This window comes from Lithobates pipiens, unplaced genomic scaffold (genome assembly GCF_037356315.1).
Source record: "Lithobates pipiens isolate NorthernLeopardFrog02 unplaced genomic scaffold, aLitPip1_a1.2 Scaffold_8, whole genome shotgun sequence".
NCBI classification, from domain to species: domain Eukaryota; kingdom Metazoa; phylum Chordata; class Amphibia; order Anura; family Ranidae; genus Lithobates; species Lithobates pipiens.
In genome coordinates this window covers 156,059,200-156,081,538 of record NW_027507903.1, presented here as the reverse complement: position 1 = coordinate 156,081,538, position 22,339 = coordinate 156,059,200, and the positions used below count along the sequence as shown (strand labels likewise).

The 22,339-nt window shown below is 41.9% G+C and overlaps 1 protein-coding gene across 2 annotated transcripts in view; it reads left to right on the top strand.

The window, feature by feature from the left end:
- The first annotated feature begins 693 nt into the window (after nucleotides 1-693).
- USP6NL (USP6 N-terminal like) overlaps nucleotides 694-22,339 on the top strand; it is a 243,202-nt gene continuing 221,556 nt past the window's right edge. Inside the window, exons 1-2 of one of the 2 annotated variants that reach the window (XM_077471857.1) lie at nucleotides 694-910; nucleotides 4,755-4,799. Coding sequence is in view for 1 of the 2 variants with exons in the window: in XM_077471856.1 (XP_077327982.1) it covers nucleotides 907-910 (4 nt within the window). In the remaining variant the exon portion in view is untranslated. The remainder of the gene's footprint in view (nucleotides 911-4,754; nucleotides 4,800-22,339) is intronic. The other variant, XM_077471856.1, reaches the window with a different exon arrangement.

Below are 22,339 nucleotides of genomic sequence, written 5' to 3'. Positions count from 1 at the left end.
AATGTACAAATGCAGCAATTTAGAATTTGGATGAAAGGTTTGGCACTGGGAAACACTTTTTAGAAGATAAAAAGTGAATTATATATATATATATATATATATATATATATATATATATATATATATATGGATCAGACCAAAAAGAGGGACAAATGAGGAGGACAGAGGGACAGAGGGACATTGCTCGAAATCAGGGACAGTCCCTCGAAATCAGGGACAGTTGGAAAATTATTGAACTTAAAATAAAAGCGGCGAGTCTCAGCGCTTAGGTGTGATTGGTAACGATCGGCGTCGTCTCCGGCGTGCATTATCCCTCATACAGATACTCGGCTCTAAAGAAAACCTGATTTACTAGTAAACAAAAGTGATGAGCTATTGTGATGAATAATGTTTTATTATTTCATAACACCGGCCACACCTCCCATAACAAACACTCCGGGATTCTAGGCATACTTCCACCACCCAGGCATTTAAAGCCGCATTACTTTGCTTCTCGTCACGCGGTTTCTCCCTTTGATACAATGACATTATTCACATCCCTGTTCTACATAAAACTGCCCGACATTCCAGAGCAAGCACTGCCGTGACGTAGAGAGCCGGTGACGTCACGCCCCAAATCACGGCTCCGCCTCCTCACACCTGGCCCCACACTCGGGGAGGGGCGGGGCTGCGGACTGTGTACACAATGGGCGGGGCCTGTGACGTGTCCGGGAAAGGCCAGTGTTCTCCGTGCGATGCGGAAGTTGGCCCCCAGCAGTAAGGCGGGTGGACCGGAAGACGGCGGGGAGACAGCGGGGGATGTCCGGCCGGGGCAGGAGAGTCCCCGGGAGACCGGGAGCCCCTCGGAGCTGAGCGGCAGGGAAGCCCAGGAGAGAGCCGACGTGTGGGATAGTCGCTGCTCCAATCATGAGTAAGTGCCGGGAAGTGGGGACATGTGTGTGGAAGGTGACTTTATAATGTGTTGTGTCCTGTTGGGGGGGTCCATCCCTCTCAGTTGTGGTGCTGATAATGGGGTTGCCATGGTGATGTGTACTAAGCTGTGACTTCCCATGTGGAGGTGCTGAATGATGACATGGAGTGCAGCCTCTTGTCACTCCTCTCTATTCGTAATCCACCTGGAAGCAGCTCAGCCTGCTGATCAGGACACTGTGAGGATGGGGCCCTTGTGGTGGGAAGTTCTCTACAGAGATCTGTGGATGGTGCTCGGTGTCATCATCTTATTCCTGCTCATCGGGAGCAACTCAAGATTGTTCATCCAATGGGAGAGAAGAAGAATACGCTTAAACGCGGGTTTAGGCGCATTTTTAACACCGCTTTTCTCCTGCCAGGAGAGCGGAGATGCGCTGACATGAATACAAACTCTGCCGCAGACCTACAGAACGTCAGTTTCTTTTATCTACACTTTACAACTAGTGGCAGTCCTTCCACAGAGTTGTAGATCTGCCGAGAGTGTAAACTTTGTGTTACTACAACGGGCCTGTCTGGTCTGTTCTAGAAGAGAAGCTGCCCCCGGAGACGTTCAGGAGGAAGCTGACCTTTTATACTTTGCTTTCCCTTGCAGAAAGGACGTTTTGCACATTTTTCCTTTGTCAAAAAAATACCCGGCGGTGGTGTTGTCTGCTACGACGCCATTCTTAGAACAGTGACACAGGCGCTAAACTAGAGGTATTAAAGCGGAACTAAACCCATCGATTTTAAATAAACTGTTACATTCCAGGCATGCCAGAAATGCTAACTGTCACATTTTGTTCTTGTTCTGAACCAAACTGTCAAACCATCAAATGTCTGGTGTCATAACTGATCACATGTGCAACTCCACAGGTCAAACCGAGTCAAAGATGGCAACTTCCTTGGCTGAAAAGGATAGGAGGGTTTAGTTCCGCTTTAGATATAACTATTGCTCTATATAGATAACACATGACACACATCCAAATAAGCCTGATGAAGAGCAGTGTCACTCGCAACTATACGGTGGCTTGCATATTTTGTACGTTTTTCTAAAGAATATTTATAAAGGGATTGCATCGGAGTTCGAGTCCCCTTTTTTCCGTTAATCTATTATCGGTGGAGGATTGGGAGTCCACCCTTTGACAAATTGTAAGCAAAGTAGCCCTCCTGTTGATTTTGTTATAACAATAGAGCTATTAAAGTGATACTAAAGTCATATTATTATTATATTTTTTTGTTAAAAATAAACGTTAAACTTACCTGCTCTATTGCAGTGGCTTAGCACAGAGCAGCCCAGATCCTCCTCTTCTCAGGTCCGTCTTCGGCTCTCCTGGCCCCTCCCTCCTGTTGAGTGCCCCCACAGCAAGCGTCTTGCTATGGGGGCACCTGAGCTGCAGCTCCCTGGTGGTCTGCCCCCTCTTTCTCCCCTCATTGGCTCGCTGACTTTAATTGACAGCAGCAGGAGCCAATGGCACTTCGCTGCTTTGTCTCAGCCAATGAGGAAAGGAAGTATTAGACAGCCGAGTCTTTTGTACAACATCGTTGGATCGAGATGAGGCTCAGGTTGGTATTAGGGGGCCTGAGGGGGGCTGCTACACAGAGAAGGCTTTTTATCTTAATGTATAGAATGCATTAAGATAAATAACCTTCTGCCTTTACAACTGCTTTAAACTATACCCCAAAATGAAAAATTGGCACGCAAAACCTCCAAACACAGAATAGCCTTGTAACTGCACTGTCGTCCTTTATTATGAAAGCAAACTGTTGGTGCTGTATAAATCCTATATAACAATTTTGTCTTCTTTACACTTCATTCACACTTGTGCAACTTGGCATGCGACTTTGGATATCAAAGTTGCATGACAAGTTTTACCCCGTATTTTCCAAAGATAACCATTCGTATATGTGCAACTTAGTCATTTATGCACTACTTTGCTCGACTTTCATGCAACTTGAGTGCTGTAGACTTTAATGTTAACCCTTAAAAGTTGGATGAAAGTCATATGAATGTTTTACATGCAACAGTTGTCCATTACCATTGGTCAAAGCCTAAGTTGCATCCAAGTCCTACCCATTCAAATTTGCACTACTTTGGTGTTGTACGAGTGTGAATAGAGGCTTGCACCCCATTCACACTGGTACGACTTGTCATGTGACTTTGGACATCAACGTCGCATGACAAGTTGTACTCCATGTTTTCCAATGCTGACCTTTCATGTATGTGCAACTTAAAATTGCAGTGACTTTAGTTAACTCACTACTTTGATCTGACTTTTATACAACTTGAGGGCCAGGGACTTCAATGTTAATCCTTTAAGAGTTTTTGCATGAAAGTTGTACCTGAATGTTTTACATGCAACAGTGGGTCTGAATTTGCAGAGAGACAACAAGTCGCATCCAAGTCACACCCATCCAAAGTTACATCATAGTTGCACTCCAAGGCCGTTGGGTTTGAACAAGTGTTAATGGAAAGGATAATTTCACCTTTTAGTGACAGGTTACTCAACTAGCAGCCCCTGATTTCCCCCCCCCCTTGTGACAGCGGGCCAAGGAACTTCTCCCCGCACCCGCTGTCACAATTTAAACAACACAGCTGCATCATTCATTCAGAGTTCTGCGAATGGGAGAACTACAACTACCATTAGCCATTGTGGCTGTTGACTTGTAGTTCTCAATGAACTACCAGGGAGATGTTGAGCGCTTTAGGTAGTTCATTGAATCTTCCTGTCATTCTGTAACAGCCAGCATCAGTTGACCCTCCAGCACACCCCTGTACTCTTTTCCATGAAATACATAAATGAAAATAGCCAAACTGCGTTCCTGCTGAAAAAAGACCTGTCTGTCATTTCTTGTGTGATCAGGACTTTACGTATTGGCTGTCTGGTGGCAGGGTCCTCCCAGAATCTAGGAGTCCTGTCAGTGTAGGGACTATTGGGGACTGATGGTCTTGGGCCCATGTGTTCGATGCATGAGCAGTGCACTGTACCCAGAAATAGTGGTGGTGAGACACATGGAGAGGAGACTTATGCTGCCTACACACGACCACACTTTCTGGCAGACTAGGTCAGTCGGACTTTCGGCGGAGTTCCAACAGACTTTCTGAACGAATGGACTTGGCCACACACGAATGGACTAAGTCCGTTCGAAAGTCCGTCTAATTTGAACGTTATGACGTAAATGGGACTAAACAAGGAAGTTCAATAGCCAGTAGCTAATAGCTTCCCTTGCGTCGTATTTGGTCCGTTGGACCAGCACACAGACTAACGGTTTTCCCAATTTTAGTCTGTCGGATAAATTTGAAACATGTTCTATCGCTAGGTCCGTCTGATCATTTTTCAGAAAAAAAAAAAAAAAAAAAAGAAAACGGACTAGCCCACACATGATCGGATTTTCCGATGGACTAATCCCTTTGGACCTAGTCTGCCGGAAAATCCGGTCATGCATTAGATGCTATAACTTTCTTCTGAAGGTATGAAAATAAATAATCCTTGTAGCATGGGGTGGAAGGGGTCCTGTTTTGCCCAGAGTGGGGCTTTAAAGTCTTGTTTTGCACAATTTCTAATCTTATAAGATGATCCCATTATACAGTATATACTGCCTATTTTCCTTGTCATTACTAGGGTTGAAATACATTTGTTCATAACATCAAATATTTGCAGTGCATTCAAATGCAGTCTTCTTAAATTTCAATGCATTTTTACTGCACTTTTATTTTTGGTATGGTGCTTTCAGAATGTGCGTAGAATGTTCATAGGCTATCCTCATCTATACCCATAATGTGTCCTGTAAATATACTTCTCTTTCAGGACTGGGGGAAGGTTGGTGGTGACCCATATCTTTACAATAAAAAGGTAGAATACTGTTCCTTTGGACTGCACTCATCTCACTAATGGTCCTGTGTGTTGTGGTGTGCTCTTGCTGTTTTTGCATCACTCAGTGTTATCACAAAAGCAAATTCTCCTTGTTCTACATAGTGATTGTCTTGTGCTGTCTGTGATGTGTCTATTGACAAAGGAGCATGGTCACGGAGTTTGCTCAGAGCTCTGCGTGGGGATAATGACATCCAGCAGACAAGTGAAGTTTTGTATTCGTTTGGAATTGGCATTATTTTCAAGTTTTCGTCTAACAAGAAGAGTGCTGTATGCAATGTTATAGTTAAATGTTAAATAACTATTTTTTAATAAGGAGCTCAGTGTAGCTGTGTCTAGGACCCTACTCATTCGTATGTGTTTTTCTGTTTAATTAAAGCATAGAGTAATGTGCAGTTGAAAGTTAGTCTGCCAAAATGATTACGTTTGCTGAACTGACTTCTGTTTATTTGCATGGCGGCTATGCCAGCATCTGAAAAGAGCTTTTGATTCTGCATGTTTATTCCAGCATTTGAGTTCTTCATTGCATGGAATCACAAATAATTCCAGGTCCCACTTCATGTAACTTTGTATTCATATATCATATCATTTTTGTGTGGCTTGCCTGCCGTCCTTGGCTTGGAAGTATGCTGCATTGTGAAATTGAAACCGTTATGTTATTATTTAAATATCTGTGCAATTTCATGTAAATATCAGCCAGTTTATTATTAATAATAATAATTTTTGTTTTAAGCACCAATGTTGTTTTTTGTTTATTTATTTTAGTAAAGAGTAGTGAAGCCCACTGTATCCAGTCAGATCAGTTCATAGCAGTTTGATCAGTGAAAGATGATGATATGTTTCAGTTACACCCTGGCGTTTACATATTGCTGTTGAATATATTTAGACTCAGCTATATATTTATAGTACCATGTAATCAGCAGACAGTAACTATCATATGAACCATAATCATGTATATAGTACATCTTAAAGTGTTACTAAGCCCACAACAGTAAAATCAGTCTGTATATGCAGTAAAGCATGCTTGTTATACTCACTGTGGAATCTTAAGGGGTTAATCCTCTGAATTGTGTAAAAAGGCTGTTTGATCCTGTCTTCTTTGATCCTCCCCATAGTCCACAGCCCCCTATTCACCTCCTGATAATACAGAGCCTTTGGTGTCACTCTGCACATGCTCAGTTTGGTGTGTATTGTTAGTAGGGTTGCACTCATACTAGTATCGGTACTCCATGCAAATGCACTGATACCTGAAACCGATACTTTCAGGCTTGGTTCTTTGAGCTGTCAGTGCGTCTCTCCAATGTTTAAAGAAGTCTGGTAATTGGAGCTATCAAAAATAAAATAAAAGCAGACGGCAATGTTTATTAGGCCTCTTTCACACGGACAGACCGTTCAGGTCCACCTGTCAGTTTTTTTTTTTTTTTTTTTTTTTTTTTTTTTTAGGTGGACCTGAACAGATGCTCCATAGACCTTTATGGAGAGACTAATGTCAGTGGTGACACGTCCGCTGACATCCGGCCCGCTCCGTTCCGAAAAAGTGTAACGGAGGAAAACCCTATTTTTCCATCCGTCATCGGATCGGATGAAAATGGACTCTACGGTCAGTCTTCAGATTTCCCCCGGCGCTCTGACAGGTTGGTCTCTGCTCAGCGGGGATCATGGTGTGAACATTGCTCAGCTCTGAAACACTAAAATAAAAAGAAACATTGTTCATCTGCAGATCAGAAGGATGATTCCTCTGTTTAACCCCTTAATAACCCTTAATTTACTCTAATCAGCCTTAATTAACTCTCTATTCTCCTCCATTTAATTATTTTACGGCTTTTTTTTTTTTTTTTTATTATTCTTGTTCACATCTATTTTATAAACAATAAACCTCTTTTTTTTTTTTTCTTCTTTTTTTGCGTTTAGTGAATATTTTTATACATATATTTGCACATTTTAACATTGAAAAAGCGCTAAATAAAAAAATAAAAATATAATATAATTTTTTTTTTTTCATTTGTAAATAACTTTTCAATGCTTTGTACCATTGCTGACAGCTAAAACAGTTGCAGTTTGTATCAGCGAGTACTAAAAAAAGAAGTATCAGTGCATCCCTACTTTTATTTTTTCTTGTGCATGTGACCAATCAGCACTGTCCAGACAGAAGGTCAGGGGTCCTGCAGCCTCATAGGACAGTTAGAGTAGAGTGGAAACTCTTCCTACAAGCTTTAACCAGAAACTGATAGACGTCCCAAGACTGCTATATACTGTTAATGCTAAAAAGGTATTTAGCAATTTATATTTACTAAAATAATTGAATTTCCATATTCTGCGTACTGTGGGAGACCAGATATAGTGAATGCAGGGTCCTGAGTTCCCGTAACACTTTTTCACAACATTGCCGTTTTCCATTTAGTTATACCGTATATACTCGAGTATAGGCCGACCCGAATATAAGCCGAGGCCCCCAATTTACCCCCAAAAAAACTGGCAAACTTATTGACTCGTGTATAAGCCGAGGGTGAGACATGCCTGTCCATCCCTGTGTGTGTGTCCGTCCATCCCTGTGTGTCCGTCCATCCCTGTGTGTCCGTCCATCCCTGTGTGTCCGTCCATCCCTGTGTGTCCGTCCATCCATCCCTGTGTGTGTGTGTGTCCATCCATCCATCCATCCCTGTGTGTGTGTGTCTCCATCCATCCATCCATCCATCCATCCCTGTGTGTGTCTCCATCCATCCATCCATCCATCCCTGTGTGTGTGTGTGTCTCCATCCATCCATCCATCCATCCCTGTGTGTGTGTGTGTCTCCATCCATCCATCCATCCATCCGTGTGTGTGTGTCTCCATCCGTGTGTGTGTGTGTGTGTGTGTGTGTGTGTGTGTGTGTCCAGCCTGCCTTTGTCCCGAGCCTCCGTCCCGTGTCGTGCCTTGCCTTCGTCCCGTCCCGTGCCTTGCCTTGCCTCCGTCCCGTGCCCTCTTCGTCGGCGGCCATTGTAAAATTCAAAAGCCGCGCCTCCTCCTTCGCCTGTGATAGGCGGAACACTGAATTTCCCAGCAGCCTGTGTTCCGCCTATCATGGACGTCGTATCATCCTCGTCCGTAGTACGAGGATGAGCGGATGCCCGTGATAGGCGGAACACAGGCTGCTGGGAAATTCAGTGTTCCGCCTATCACAGGCGAAGGCGGAGCCGGAGGCGCGGCTTTTGAATCATAGAATGGCCGCTGTCTGTCTGCTCGACACGCTGATCGAGCGGGCAGACAGCGATGACTCGAGTATAAGCCGAGGGGGGCACTTTCAGCCTCAAAAAAGAGGCTGAAAATCTCGGCTTATACTCGAGTATATACGGTACTTTAAAAAGTATTTGCCCCTTTTATGATTTTTATTTTTCATATATTTTTCACGCTAAAATGACTCCGATCATCAAATAAATTTTATTATTACACAAAGATAACCCGAGTAAATAAAAAATGCAGTTTTTAACCACTTCACCCCCGGAAGATTTTACCACCTTAATGACCAGAGCACTTTTTACAATTTGGCACTGCTTCGCTTTAACTGACAATTGCACGGTCATGCAATGCTATACCCAAACAAAATTTGCGTTTCCCCCCTCCATAAATAGAGATATATTATTATTAGTATTAGTATTATTATTATTATTATTATTTTTTTTTTTTTGGTAGTATTTGATTACATCTGCGTTTTTTATTTTTTTGCTATTAACAACAAGAAAATAGTGGCAATTTGAAAAAACAAAAATGTTTTTTTTTTTATTTTTTTTTTTTGTGTTTTTTTTTTTCTTCATCAGTTTAGGCTAATATATTCTACTTACCTTTTTTGGTAAAAAAAATCACAATAATCGTATATTGATTAGTTTGCGCAAAAATTATAGCGTCTACAAACTATAGGAAAGATTTATGGCATTTTTATGGATTTTTTTTTTGTAGTACTGCGACATTGCGGCGGACAGATCGGACACTTTTTTTTTTTTTTTTTTTTTTTTTTTTACACACTTTTTGGGACCGTTGACAATTATACAGCCATCAGAGCTATAAAAAATACACTGATTTAGTGTGTAAATGTCACTGGTCGGGAAGGGTTAAACACTAGGGGGCGATCAAGGGGTTAAATGTGTGTTCCCTGAATGTGTTCTGACTGGGGGAAGAGACATATCATTGTTCCTACTTGGTAGGAACAAACAATGGGGTTTATTTACTAAAGGAAAATCCACTTTGCACTGCAAGTGCATTTGAAAGTAAACTCTCTGTAGATCCGAGGGAGACATGCAAGGAATATAAAAAAGCATTTTAGCTTGCATATGATTGGATGATAAAATCAGCAGAGCCTCCACTAGGGGTGCAACGGATCAAAAAACTCAGATTGGATCGTTCCTCGGATCAGAGTTACGGATCGGATCATTTTTCGGATCGGCAAATAATATAATTTTTGCAAAAACCTCTGAAAATACCACCGCCATATAGCCCCCACTGTAATATCCACAATCTCCCCCACTGTAATATTGGCTGGGTACGGCAGGGTATGGCTGGGTATTGGCAGAGTAGGCTGTCAAAGAGCAGCACTGTGGGCACTACAGATCCAGCCCACAGCGCTACATCTATCCGATCTCTTCCCCCTCCACTGTACAGAGAGGGGAGAGAGGAACCGGCATCATTTGATGGACCGATCACATTGTAAACAGCCTGGGTGTAGAAAGATGGCTGCCGCTTCGGAACTAGGCTGAAGCCGCGGCCTTTCCTAGGGCCGTGAACACGGAGCGCTCCGGATTGTGGCATGTGCTGATCCGAGCGGGGTGGCCCGTTCGGTTCACGGATCGGTGATGATCCGTTGCACCCCTAGCCTCCACTCATTTCAGATCTACCCCTTAGATTTAGAGTGACTACACTTCCAAGTTCACTTGCAGTACAATGTGGATTTGCCTTTCATAAATGACCCCCAATATGTCTCCTCCTCCCTGACAGAACAGGGATTTGTGTGTTTATACATACAAATATCTGTGTCTGCGATCGTGCCCGCCGCCAACGATCATCGGGTCCCCCTGTGCTGCGTGCGTACGCCTCTGGTGGCTTTTAAAAGGAACAACGTACCCATACATTGTTTGCCCAGCCGTGCCATCCTTTCTGGTCAGCAAGCAGTTAAATGATGGTTTCATTTTATTAAGGTAAAAAAGCTGTCCAAACCTGCCTGGCTTTATGTGAAAAAGTAATTGCCCCCCGAAGCCTAATAACTGGTTGTGACTCCCTTGGTGGCAACAATTGCAATCAAGCATTTGTGATAACTGGCATTAAGTCTTTCACATTGCTGTGGAGCAATTTTGGCCCACTCTTTGCAGAATTGTTTTAAATCGGGCACATTGGAGGGGTTTCCAACATAAACAGCCTGTGTGAGGTCATGATACAGCATCTCAATTGGATTTAAGTCTGGGCTTTGACTAGCCCACTTGAAAATTTACATTTTGCTTTGAACCATTTGGAGGTGGACTTGCTGTTGTGTTTCGGACCATTGTCCTGCTGCATAACCCAAGTGCACTTGATCTTGAGGTCACAAACTGATGGCCGGACATTTTCCTTTTAAGATTTTCTGATAGAGCTCAGAATTCATGGTTCCATCAATTATGGTAAGTCGTCCAGGTCCTGAAGATGCAAAGCAGCCCCAGACCATCACGCTACCACCACCACCACCATCTCTGACTGTTGGTATGTTTTTGTTATGAAATGTTGTATTAGTTTTATGCCGGATGTGCATTTTTGTCTCATCAGTCCACAATATTTGCCTACAAGTGTTGGGGATAATCAAGATGCTTTCTGGTAAATGTGAGATGAGCCTTTGTGTTTTTTGGTCAGCAGTGGCTTTGGCCTTGGAACTCTCCCATTAATGCCACTTTTGCCCAGACTCTTATTGAATCATCAACACTGATCTTACCTGAGGCAAGTGAGGCCCACAGTTCTTTAGATGTTCTGAGTTCTTTTATGGCCTTCTAGGTGAGTCACTCCTGGAAAGGTTCACCACTGTTCCAAGTTATCTCCATTTGTGGATAATGGCTCTCCCTGTGGTTCACTGGAGCTCCAAAGTGTTAGAAATGGAAACCCTTCCTAGACCGATACATGCACATTACTTTGTTTCTTCTCGGTTCTTGAATTTTTTTATTTTATTTAGATTTTGGCATTTTGTGATCTGTTAGAAGCTGTCTGACAAACTGAAACATGCTATTTATGCGATTGTTGTTTTTTTTTTTTTTTTTCTTTATTTAAATTTTTTTTTATTTTAAACAGGTCTGGCAGTAATCAGGCTTGGGTGTGGCAAGTGAAATTTAACTCGGCTTTCCAAAAAATTTTAGCAGTTCATTCATGATTCACCATGGGAGGGGGCAATTCCTTTTTCACATGGGGCCAGGCAGGTTTGAACAGCTTTTTCCTTAATAAATGAAATAATAATTTAAACTGCATCTTGGATTTACTTGGGCTATCTTTGTGTCATGTAGTATATGTGTGTGTGTGTGTGTATATATATATATATATATATATATATATATATATATATATATATATATATATATATATATATATATATATATATATATATATATATATATATTAATTTTTTTTTTTTTTTTTTTTTTTTTTTGATCTGAGTCATTAAGTGTGAGACATATGCAAAAAAAAAAATCAGGAAGGGGGGAAATACTTTTTCCACAGGCTATGTATGTGAAAGTAAAAGAAAATACCAAGTTTTGGATTATCCCAAGAAAAGTAATAGAGGGGAAATTTTTCAATGGAGATACTAGTTCTGGTGTCCTGGGGGGGCCCCAAGGAATTCCCTTAACGGTTACTAACTGCCGCGTGTAGGAGTACGGTGGCAGAGCATCTCTCCTGTGCCGGTTCACGTATCTAATGCGTGATTCAGCACTTCCGAACAGGGGGCATGAGCTGTGCTGTGATTACTTGCAGCACAAGCCGACCAGCAGGTGCTGGCCAATGATTGACTATCAGCACCCGCTGATTGGCGAGGACTGTCCTGTCAGTGGGGATGTGCCAGTTTTTGTTTCCCTTTTGTTTATAGCACAAAATAAAAACTGCAGGTGATCAAATGCCACCGAAATAAAGCTCTATTTGTGGGGAGAAAAAAAACATAAATTTTATGAACCTTAACATTTTTATATATTCCCAAGAAGTAATAAATTAATATTGCTGATGTCTGTAGCAACGTGTACTGTAAATTAAAGCCGTACACAACTAGTAATTTTAGCCCAGTACATGGAGCCCTGTCATATATGTGCGGGGAGAGGACACAGGTGTCCAGTCTAGCTGTCCCGCTTGCATTCCTTTCAAACTCTGAGAGGCGGACAACTGCTGCGGCATGATGGGGGCCGGGTGACGTACCTAGTGGTAAGAATGTTTAGGGCAGTATGTCCCAAGGGATGAATGCCTAGAACACTTTTTGCGTTCCCGTTATTCCTCAGTGTAAGCATACCGCTCTAACTAGTTGGCCAGCTGTCAATTTGTGTTTTTACAGGCTTTTGGCAGTTGAGCTGGTTGGGACACCTGTGCCCTCCACCCGCAGCTAAATGCCCAGTGTGGATAGGGTGTTTATTTAAAGTGGAACTTTAGTCAGAAAATTAAATCCGGGTTGATCATATCAGACTGGCCTCTTTTGCAGGTATAGCTATGTAAAACATTAAAAATAAGTGCCTATACTGCTTAAAATTCCAGCAATGCCCTGTCTCGCCTTGTTCTGCATATACTCAACTGCTCTCCATTTTTAGTCACTACTGAGCTTATAGAGGCAGATCTGCTGACAGCCTTAAAGCAGAATTAAACCCTCCTATCCTTTACACAGCCAAGGAAGCTGCTTCTGTTTGGTTGAGGACACCAAATGTGACAGTTGGCAATCCTGGTATTCCAGGAATGTAACTGTCTTTTGAGTTTTATTTCCACTTTGTTTTACTGCTGCTCCGGGCTTCAGCAAAATGGCAGCCTCCAGGAAGAAGAAATGAGAGCAATGCTGGAGGCAACTTACAGCACACACTAATTTGGTAGCATAAATATCAATGTGGAATGTATGTTCCTTGCTAAAGAACATTATTATTTTTATTTTTTTATCAAGTTGTTCTAGGTAACGTTCCGCTTTAATATCACTGACCTTTGTAGCCTACAAGCACCAGCTTGTATACTTTAGGCTGGAAGCCTGCTCAGCTCATGTTTCCATAGAAAATGGGTGGAGAGGAGCTATGATTTCAGTGCCTGTATTGTAGAATTTGAAGATGAATTTCTCCACAGCGGCTATAGCTACATAGACAAGGGCCAAAGTGCTTTTAATGATTGTTATGAGTATGTAAATACTTTAATGTGTATAGTCTGGGTACAGTTTTTTACTTAAAACCTTTTACATGTGTTTTATAAGCCTACACTAACGTTAAACTTGTGGCCCTGTTGCTAGCGAGACGTTCTATACAAGAAATGACTCTCCTGCTTGGTGTGCAGTGTTTCCTTGCTGACTTTTGCAGCCTCCCTTCCTCTTTGGCAGCAACTTCTCACCAGCAGGTTTGGCAGGTCATAATCCAAATAAGGAAACGTTTTTGACTAAATGTGAGCCATAGCTCCTATGTGCGTTCTTACAATGTCATATTAGCCCTGCTGTGCTTGGCATTTAGTAAAGTTGCACGGCATTTGAAGCTTGAATGTTAGTGTTGTATTAGTGAAGTCAGAAGGGTGGTTGGTACCGGCACAATTTAGCTCAGAATTCTGAATGGACTACTGCAGAATGAAAATGTATTATCTGAAAGAAATCCATCAATGCGCAGTATATATGTCATTTTTGAAACTCCTTTGCCAGAAATGTCTCTGAATTGATACATTTAGTAAATACATAAAAATGTGCGCACCACAGGGATTATAAAAAAATTGCTTTACAGTACATGTATTTTTCAATAGTCTACTGACACAAGAAGAGTAAGTGGGTTTTTAGATTTGGGGTAAAATGAACAGAAAATGCATAAAAAAGAATCTCCAATTGGTGGCGGGTGTGCAATCCTCTGTATTGGTGCTTTTGATACATGGGTCTTCTTCCTCTTCCTCTTCCTCCTCTTCTATACTGCATGCAGCTAGTTCTCCTTCCCATTCAATCCTTGGCTCTGCTGGCAGAAAAGGGTATTTTGCAAGTAATTTAAATGTAAATACTATGACACATACCCCAGCCAACAAAGTGGGCATGCTGAGAATATGCTGTGATTAAACGGAATCTTGTGTCTGTCTGGGGTTAAAACCCAACTTTTTAAAATGTTTTTTCCCCCTGTGCTTTATTAATGCAATGGATTCAGAATTAAATTTCAAAGATGACCTCCAGGCAAGCAGGTTAATACATTTTAAAGTCGATATTAAATAGACGTTAAAGCTGAAGTTTGACGTATAACCAAAGGCAAAACTTTTTTTTAGTTTTGGATAAAGTGGAGAGGCATTTGAATACCTGACAGGTTTTAATGGTGTCCCTACCCCTGTTAGGGAGATTTGTCATCTTTGTATTGTTAATTGTTCGTAAAAGGGGGGAAAATTCCCAGGATAGTAATAGAGGGGAAAATCATCTATTGGGTACACTAGTTCTCGTGACTAAGGTTGCACTGATACTAGTATTGGTGGCAATACTGAGCATTTGCACAAGTACTTGTAATCATGCAAATGCTCCGATCCTTGACCCACTACCTGGGCAGTTAGGAATGATCTGTGCAGCGGTGGGGGCATTTATAAGCGTCAATCTCCCTGTATAGATTTAAATAAAGCAGCTCCTCCTCTCTCCTCCTATGCGGTTTTCAGCTGCCTAATTGAAATCTACACAGGGAGATCGGTGCTTGTAACTGCCACCACTGGTGCACCGATAACCCCTGACTGTCACCTGTCCTTTCTGCGCTCCTCCAGCCTCCTCCTCCCCCTCATCCCGGATCTGTCAGGATGGAGAACGGAGGAAGGAGCTGGTAAATGTTATTTACTGGCTCCTTCCTTTTCTGAATGATCAGTCAGTGATCACTGCCTCTGTCCGTTCATAACTGAGCAGAGTAATCTGTGTTTACAATTAGAGGTCGACCGATATATCGGCCGATATTTGCCGTTTTTTAAATAATCGGCATCGGCCGATTGTGCTGATAAAAAGCCGATTTTAGAACTACAGCTGGACTTTGAAATGACTTCTGTAATAGAAGTCAGTGTAAGTTGCCTGAGTCGTCATAGAAACGTCTTTCCTCCTCTCTGGGCAGTCTGCTAAGAAAAGAACAGAAAGATACAATGTTTACACTTCAATGAATGAAATCATCTCTGTGTGTAGAGTTCTCAGTTTAACCATTTAAAGACTAAATCTTTTCTGACACTTGTTGCTTACAAGTAAAAATCCTGTATTTTCTGCTAGAAAATCACTTGGACCCCCCAAAAATTATATATATTTTTTTAGCAGATATCCTAGGGAATAAAATAGCGGTTGTTGCAATATTTTATGTCACACGGCATTTGCACAGAGGTCTTTCAAATGCATTTTTTTGGGACAAAAATACACTATTTAAAAAATAAAAATAAAATAGAAACAGTAAAGTTAGCCCATTTTTTTTTTTTTTTCGTCCAAAAGTTTTGACTACCTGTTTTTATTTAATATATAGTTTTTTTTTTTTTTTTTTTTATCTAAATCATACATACAAGTAAACTGATTGGAGGTTTGTTTTGTTTAATAAATGTTTAAATGTAACAAATTTTCTGTATCACTTATGAAGGCCGCTTTCACACTGGAGCAGGTGGGCGTTGATGGTAAAACGCAAGTTTTATCGGCTCTTTACCATCATTTAGCGGTGCTATTTGGCTGCTAGTGGAGCACATATAACCCAGCTAGCGGCCAAGGAAGAGGTTAAATGCGCCCATGAAGCACTGCTGCCAAATCGCATTGCATGCGCTTCGGCAGTGGTGCCCATTCATATCAATGGGCAGGAGTGGTGGAGGAGCGGTATACACCACTCCAAACGTGCTGCTTGCAGGACTTTTTTTTTTTTTAAGATCCTGCCAGCGCATCGCCTCAGTGTGAAAGCACTCTGTCTTTCACACAGACTGCAGGGGAGCCATTTTGCAGGCGCTATTTTTAGCCCAAAAGCGCCTGAAAAACGCCCCAGTGGGAAAGGTGTGTTAGATCAAGGGGGATTAAAAAAAATAAATAAAATAAAATAAAATCGGCCTAACATATCGGCCCAAAAAAATCGGCATCATATTTCGGCTATTGGCCGCCATGATTTCTAAATATCGGCATCGGTCAGAGAAAAACCCATATCGGTCGCCCTCTATTTACAATGTCTGTTTATGAATGGGGACATAAGCTGAGGCTGCTGAGAGTGGGACTAGGAAATCCTCGGTCCCTTTCCTTGTCTCAAAGGGGAGATGTTAGGGGTCTCTTTAGACACCTGATATCTCACCAAGCGCCCCCCCCCCCCCAAATAGGGCTGATTAAAAAAACCAAAAAAAATAAATTGTAAAAAAAATCAACTACTGATGTAGTCCACTATCACATTAAAAAAAAAAAGTATCAGTAATCTATATTGGCAAGTGCTTGATGAAATCGGTATTCGTGCCTTAAAGTGGTATCGGTGCAACCCTACTCATTAACCTGGTGACAACTGGGCATTCCCTCACTTTTTCTCTCACTTCCTGTTTTGGGCTATGAGGAATTGAAAGGAAATCTCTCCAATGGGACACAGATGATTAAAAAGAAAAACTAACGGGTTCCTCTATCCAAAATTGGGGGGGGGGGGGGGGGGGGGGTGAGATTTTGCTTTCAGTTCCACTTAAAATAATTTTTTTACAGCTTTAGATGTAGTACTCGCCTGTAATGAAGTATAACCCATGATGTTTGGGCTGCTGGATTTTATCACAATCTTCACTGCAGGGCTGTACTGTCCTCTTTCTCCTGAACTTTTGGCACTGTGGGGGTTAACAGCTTTGGGTCCCTGGGCTCAGCAGCAGGAAAGGATGATCTGATGGGGACACGTCCCCTTTTGTCCTCTGAAGTTCTTTTGCTGATTATGCTGCCTGTAATGGGATCTGTGACTGATCAGACTCTCCCCTCTTATAATTCACACATAATTACCCGCTTGCTTTGAGGTCCATTTTTTTTTAAATTTGAAACTGAATTTTAAAATTATTACATTCAATGGTAAACATTATTTTAATGCCAAACATTATTTTTCGTCGGTGCCTAACAAAGTACACCACTCCACTGTAACTCTATTACTGATTAACCTGCTGTTGGTTTAGGGGCCTTCTCTAGGAGACAATTTCGGTATATATTAACCCTGTGCTCACCACTATAACAGCACAGCCTTGTCACCTGCCATACGTCTTCAGTGGTACCACACAAGCTACCCTGTTTTCCTGAAAATAAGACCTAGTGTGATTGTGGGTGATGGCTGCAATATAAGCCCTACCCCCAAATAACCCCTAGTTAAAGTCCTTGTAGGTCTTATTTTTGGGGACAACATGGTAGGGCTTATATTGCAGCCATAACCGACAATCACGCTAGGTCTTATTTTCGGGGAGACAGGATAATAGAAATACCCAACAAAATCTAGTACTGTTGACAAAACTATTTTGATTCTGTAGTACAAAAAAACTTCAGCTTTAACTGTTTTACCTATGAAAAAATTAGCAATTCTTTTCACCAGTCTTGTGGATTAGGTATCCATGCCAGAGAGCATAGTAAGACCTCCATTGTCTTGAAAGCCTACTGATTGGGCAAAAAAGGAGCATCAGTCATTGGTTATCCCTTCAGTTTATAAGGTGCTCTGTCAACACATTTGTAACTGCTGCCCTTCCCTGTCTAGGGGTTGCTGCAAAGCTAAACCGTACCTAAAGCATTTCCTGCATTAAGGTAAAAATCACCCCACTAACTCGGGGGGGGGGGGGCCCCCACTCCTAAATGCTTACCTGATTCCTATCCCTGATCTAGTGCTGTCACAGGTACAGAACTGCTCTCCACCCTTCCTGGTCTCACAGGAGAACAATGTGCAGCAGCTCCTGTTAGGAGGGAGCGGGGGCGGGGGGGGGGGGGCGTGTCTTACTGATGCTATACTCACTCATGGACACATACAGCCTGGCTTAGGAGTGGGCTTGCACTGATGCCCCCTTTGCACCCAGCTTGCTAGGGGGGCGCTCGGAACAGGGGACTGCAAAAAAGAGGTAAGGAATCACTCTGTTCAGAGCATGTAGGTATAACATCTAATTTAATTTGGAGAAAAACAAAACAAAAACCATGGCCGTTAACCCCTAGATTCCAACAAGAGATATGTAGTATTTGCAAAAATTCCATGATATGTGAACCAGCTGTCAATTTCTATCGGAATAATTTTGATTATATTTTTATGTAAATTCATAGAACTTGAGGTAATTGTGTATCGTCTTTTTTTCTTCAGAACACGAAAGCCTTTACTAAACGACTATAGATGGAGAAGCCACCATACATTGTTGAAGTTGGTTGTATCCAAGTACATTTCATTAATAAAATCAACAACGGAACACTAAGCCCCCCATTCACACTGTTAGAGTAGGCAGGTAATTTAAAGACTTTTTTTTGCACAGGGTGCGTTTGGGACCTGCATCCGCATGTCTTACTAGGATACAGGGGCTGTGGCCGTGTGCCCCAATAGACATCAATTGGACTCCGGCATGGGATGCATGCAACACCTTTGCATCCATGTGCTTGTTAAAGACAGCCCTGCATGGGGCATGCAGCTAATTCTTCATTTGGAGCAATGTTGTGCTTCAGGAATTGTGCTGAAGTTTGATTCCTACTCCTAGCTGCTCAGTTCACCTTGCCCAAACCTGTCCTGCATTTAGATTAGAATTTGGAAGGCTGCTAAGCCACTGCTGTTAAAGGGGGGGGGGGGGGGGGGGCGGAATGTGTTAAGCTGCTAATTAAATGACTTCATTGCTTCTGCAATCAACTCTGAGGATGAATTGCTATACAATTCCTGCAGCTACAGATACCAGTGAGGGCTTTTTTATCCTAATTAAATTTGTTCAAGAACATCATGGAAGGCTGTGTGTGTATAGGGTACCTAGGATTAGATTATGAGAAGGTAAATCTCTCTCTAGCTCAGGCTGGATTTGGTTTTATTCTCTAGGCACCTCCAAACTTCAGCCCTCCACCTGTTGCAGAACTACACCTCCCATGAGGCATTGTAAATCTCTGACATTCACAGACATGACCAGGCATGATGGGAATTGTAGTTCCTGAACAACTGGAGGGTCATAGTTTGGAGACTCTATTAGTGCTGTTGCTGCACGTTCATTTTCGCGGGATACACGTGCTCTTTTAAATAACATGGTTATATTTTTAGCTGCGTTTTTGTAAAGCATTGATCCTCGGTCAGTGACGAGGAAGCCACATGTGGCTTTCGGCTTCTTTTATGTGGCTTCTAACAGTCTATTGTCAAGCACACAATACGCTGCTTTAGAAGCTTAAATTCAAGAACAAGATACTATATTTTGTTTTTAGTTTACCAATTCTATAGAGTAACTAAAGGAAAACCTGATTGCAGTGTTCATCTATGAAATTATTATACAGTTAGCCAGCATCATTCAGCAGTAAGCACCCTTACTGCATAACTATACATCTGTGTTCCTTGTGTTACAGTAAACCATATGTTAAAGCAGAGTTCCACCCAAAAGTGGAACTTCTGCATTAAAGTGGTTGTATGCTCACTTTTTTAACTTTTACCTACAGGAAAGCCTATAATAAGGCTTACCTGTAGGTAAAAAAAATATCTCCTAAACCTGTACGGTTTAGGAGATATTCCCCTCGGTATGCGCCGCTGACTGCAGCGGCGCATGCGCACAAGGGGTTCTCGCCTTGAAAATCCGGCAGCGGCCGACCGGCCGGACTGAAATCTCCCGCGTGCATGTGCGGGAGTGACGATATCGCGGCTCCGGCCACTCACAGCGCCGGAGCCGCGATATCCGGAAGAAACGCAGAAGGGAGCATGTCAGCTCCCTCAGCGTGGATCAGGCCAGATGTCGGGGCCTCGTTCTAAGCGAAGTATTTCATAATGAGCTAGTATGCGGTGCATACTAGCTCATTATGCCTTTTGCTTTGCAGGTTTAAAAAAAGAAAAAAAAATTTGCGGGTTTACTACCGCTTTAAGCACTCTTGACCCACTGACATGCCATATTTGGCATGTCATTTTTTTTTTTTTGTGGGGGGGGGGGGGGGGGGATTACCTAGTTTTTGACAGGTACCAAGCTTCCACTCACGATGCAGCGTGGAAGTTCTCCTCTCCCTCCCTGCAATCTTCTGGGACACGTCACAGGTCCCAGAAGATTGCCCGGCTATTCAGAACAAGCAAGGTGAACAAGCAACTTAAACTGCAAGCTGTCACAGCCAGGTGCCCACACTTGCAATGCTGCTGCCGGGGAGAGGAGTGACACTTCTGGAGCTGACTGGAGCTCTACTTTAAAGATCCCTCGGGTATCTTTGTTTACTCTTCTTGAACTCCTCCAGTGTATGACGATATCGAGCAATAAAGCTTAACCATCCTTCTCTGCTGCCCATGCTTCACTATGGGTTCCCAAAACTGCCCATCATAAGGATGCCTTGGAGATTTATTTTTTGAAAATGTGATGACTTTCTAATTATTTGTTTAATTCTATCCACAACATCATGTAACCAGGCTTTAGTCTCCTGATAAGTTGTGGGATGAGGGCAGAGGATATGCCCTTTCCTCACTCCTGGGCAGTGTAAAAACATGGATGTGGTCTCCAAACGCGGAATGTAAATGGTATCTGCTGACAGTTTATCAACTCTCAGATTCTGCTGTCAGTTTGGTGCTGTCCCTCTGCCCAAAAGTTGGCTTTCAGAGATTGCATTTCTTTTACAAAAGTTTTCTGGCAGTTTAGTTATCACAAATTTTTAATATCAGTATTCTGAAACGCCAACCTTAGCAACCATCTTGACTTATTTTAGTTGTGTGTGTTGTTGTTGTTGTTTTTTTTTTTTTTTTTCTGATCGCTGAACCCATCCATTGCTTCTGGCACATTAAAGTATGCCTTGTACTTCCGCTTCTTTCTTTTGAAGACTTATTTGTAGGTAGGCTTTTGAATCATATCTGTGACTGAACACTTGGGTTTTGGGGCAAAATGTTTACTTGGTCAATCAGTTTCCTTATTTCCTCTTGTCCTCACTGAGATGTTTGGTTTGGTAGCAGGGTAAAATAGCATTCATTTGAACAAGAATCTTCCCATAAGATGATATGTAAATAGAACTTTTTATGCATATTTTTTACCTTTTTTCATCTAAAAGCTCTACAACTTCTGCCAACAGCCATCATCTGTGATGTGATCAATAAATTGTTTCCTGTGCTTAATGGGGGAAAAAAAAAACTGCAACCACACTAAATCTGCTATGTGCAACTTTCAAGATTACACTTGGTGAATACAATAATAGAAAACATATTTTATACCATGTAGCTATTGCTAGATTATGTTTTTGCTTCTGCTCTTTAGGTCATAACTAGAACGTATTATGTTTGTTTTGTTTTTTTGTTTTTTTTGGGGTTAATGTTAGACACCTCTAAATCCCCATACACACTATCAGATTTTCTGCTGATTTTTGTCTTCAGATTTACCAAAACCATTTAGAGCAAGTGCCTGCCTGATCGTATAGAAATTGAAATTCCTAATGTTTGACCTCATAATATATGGTTTTGGTAAATCTGAAGACAGAAATCAGCAGACAATCTGGTGTGTATGGAGCTTAAAGCCCCATACACACCATCAGAAATTCTGCCAGCAAAAGTCAGATGTGATCTTTTGATCAGACATTCCAACAGTGGGTATGCTCCATCGGACTTTTGCTGGCAGAATTCCAGCCAGCAAAAGATTGAGAGCAGGTTCTTTATTTTTCGGTCGGAAAAAGTTCCAATCGGAAATTCAGATCGTCTGTACAAATTCCGGCGCACAAAATTCCTACGCATGCTTGAAAGCATTGAACTTTTATTTTCTCGGCTCGTCGTAGTGTTGTACATCGCTGTGTTCTTGATGGTCGAAAGTTCAGAGAACTTGTGTGACCGTGTGTATGCAAACCAAGCTTGAGCAGAATTCCGTCGGAAAAACCATCCAAGTTTTTTTTCTAATGGAAAATCCGCTCGTGTGTACGGGGCATAAGATGGGTTATGGTAACAAATCAAGGGTAAAAATGAAACCATCTTTTATACCTAGCAGTGTACTAACTGTTTATGCAGTATACAATTCTACAATGTAAACTTTTTGCATTCTTTGCTTACACATTGTGAGACATGGGTAGGGTTTGGGTGAACATTTCCTCTCTTGGTATGGAATGGTTTTAGGCATTTATTTTGGGTTGGGTCCTTTTACTATACGTTTGTTAAGCATATGTAAAACTGTCTATAGATACCATAGTTTTAACAGATGTTTGGAAAGCCAAGTTGTCAAATACGTAAACCTGTCTCGCTGGTACTAGCAGTCATTTATAGGCAGGAAATAGTAC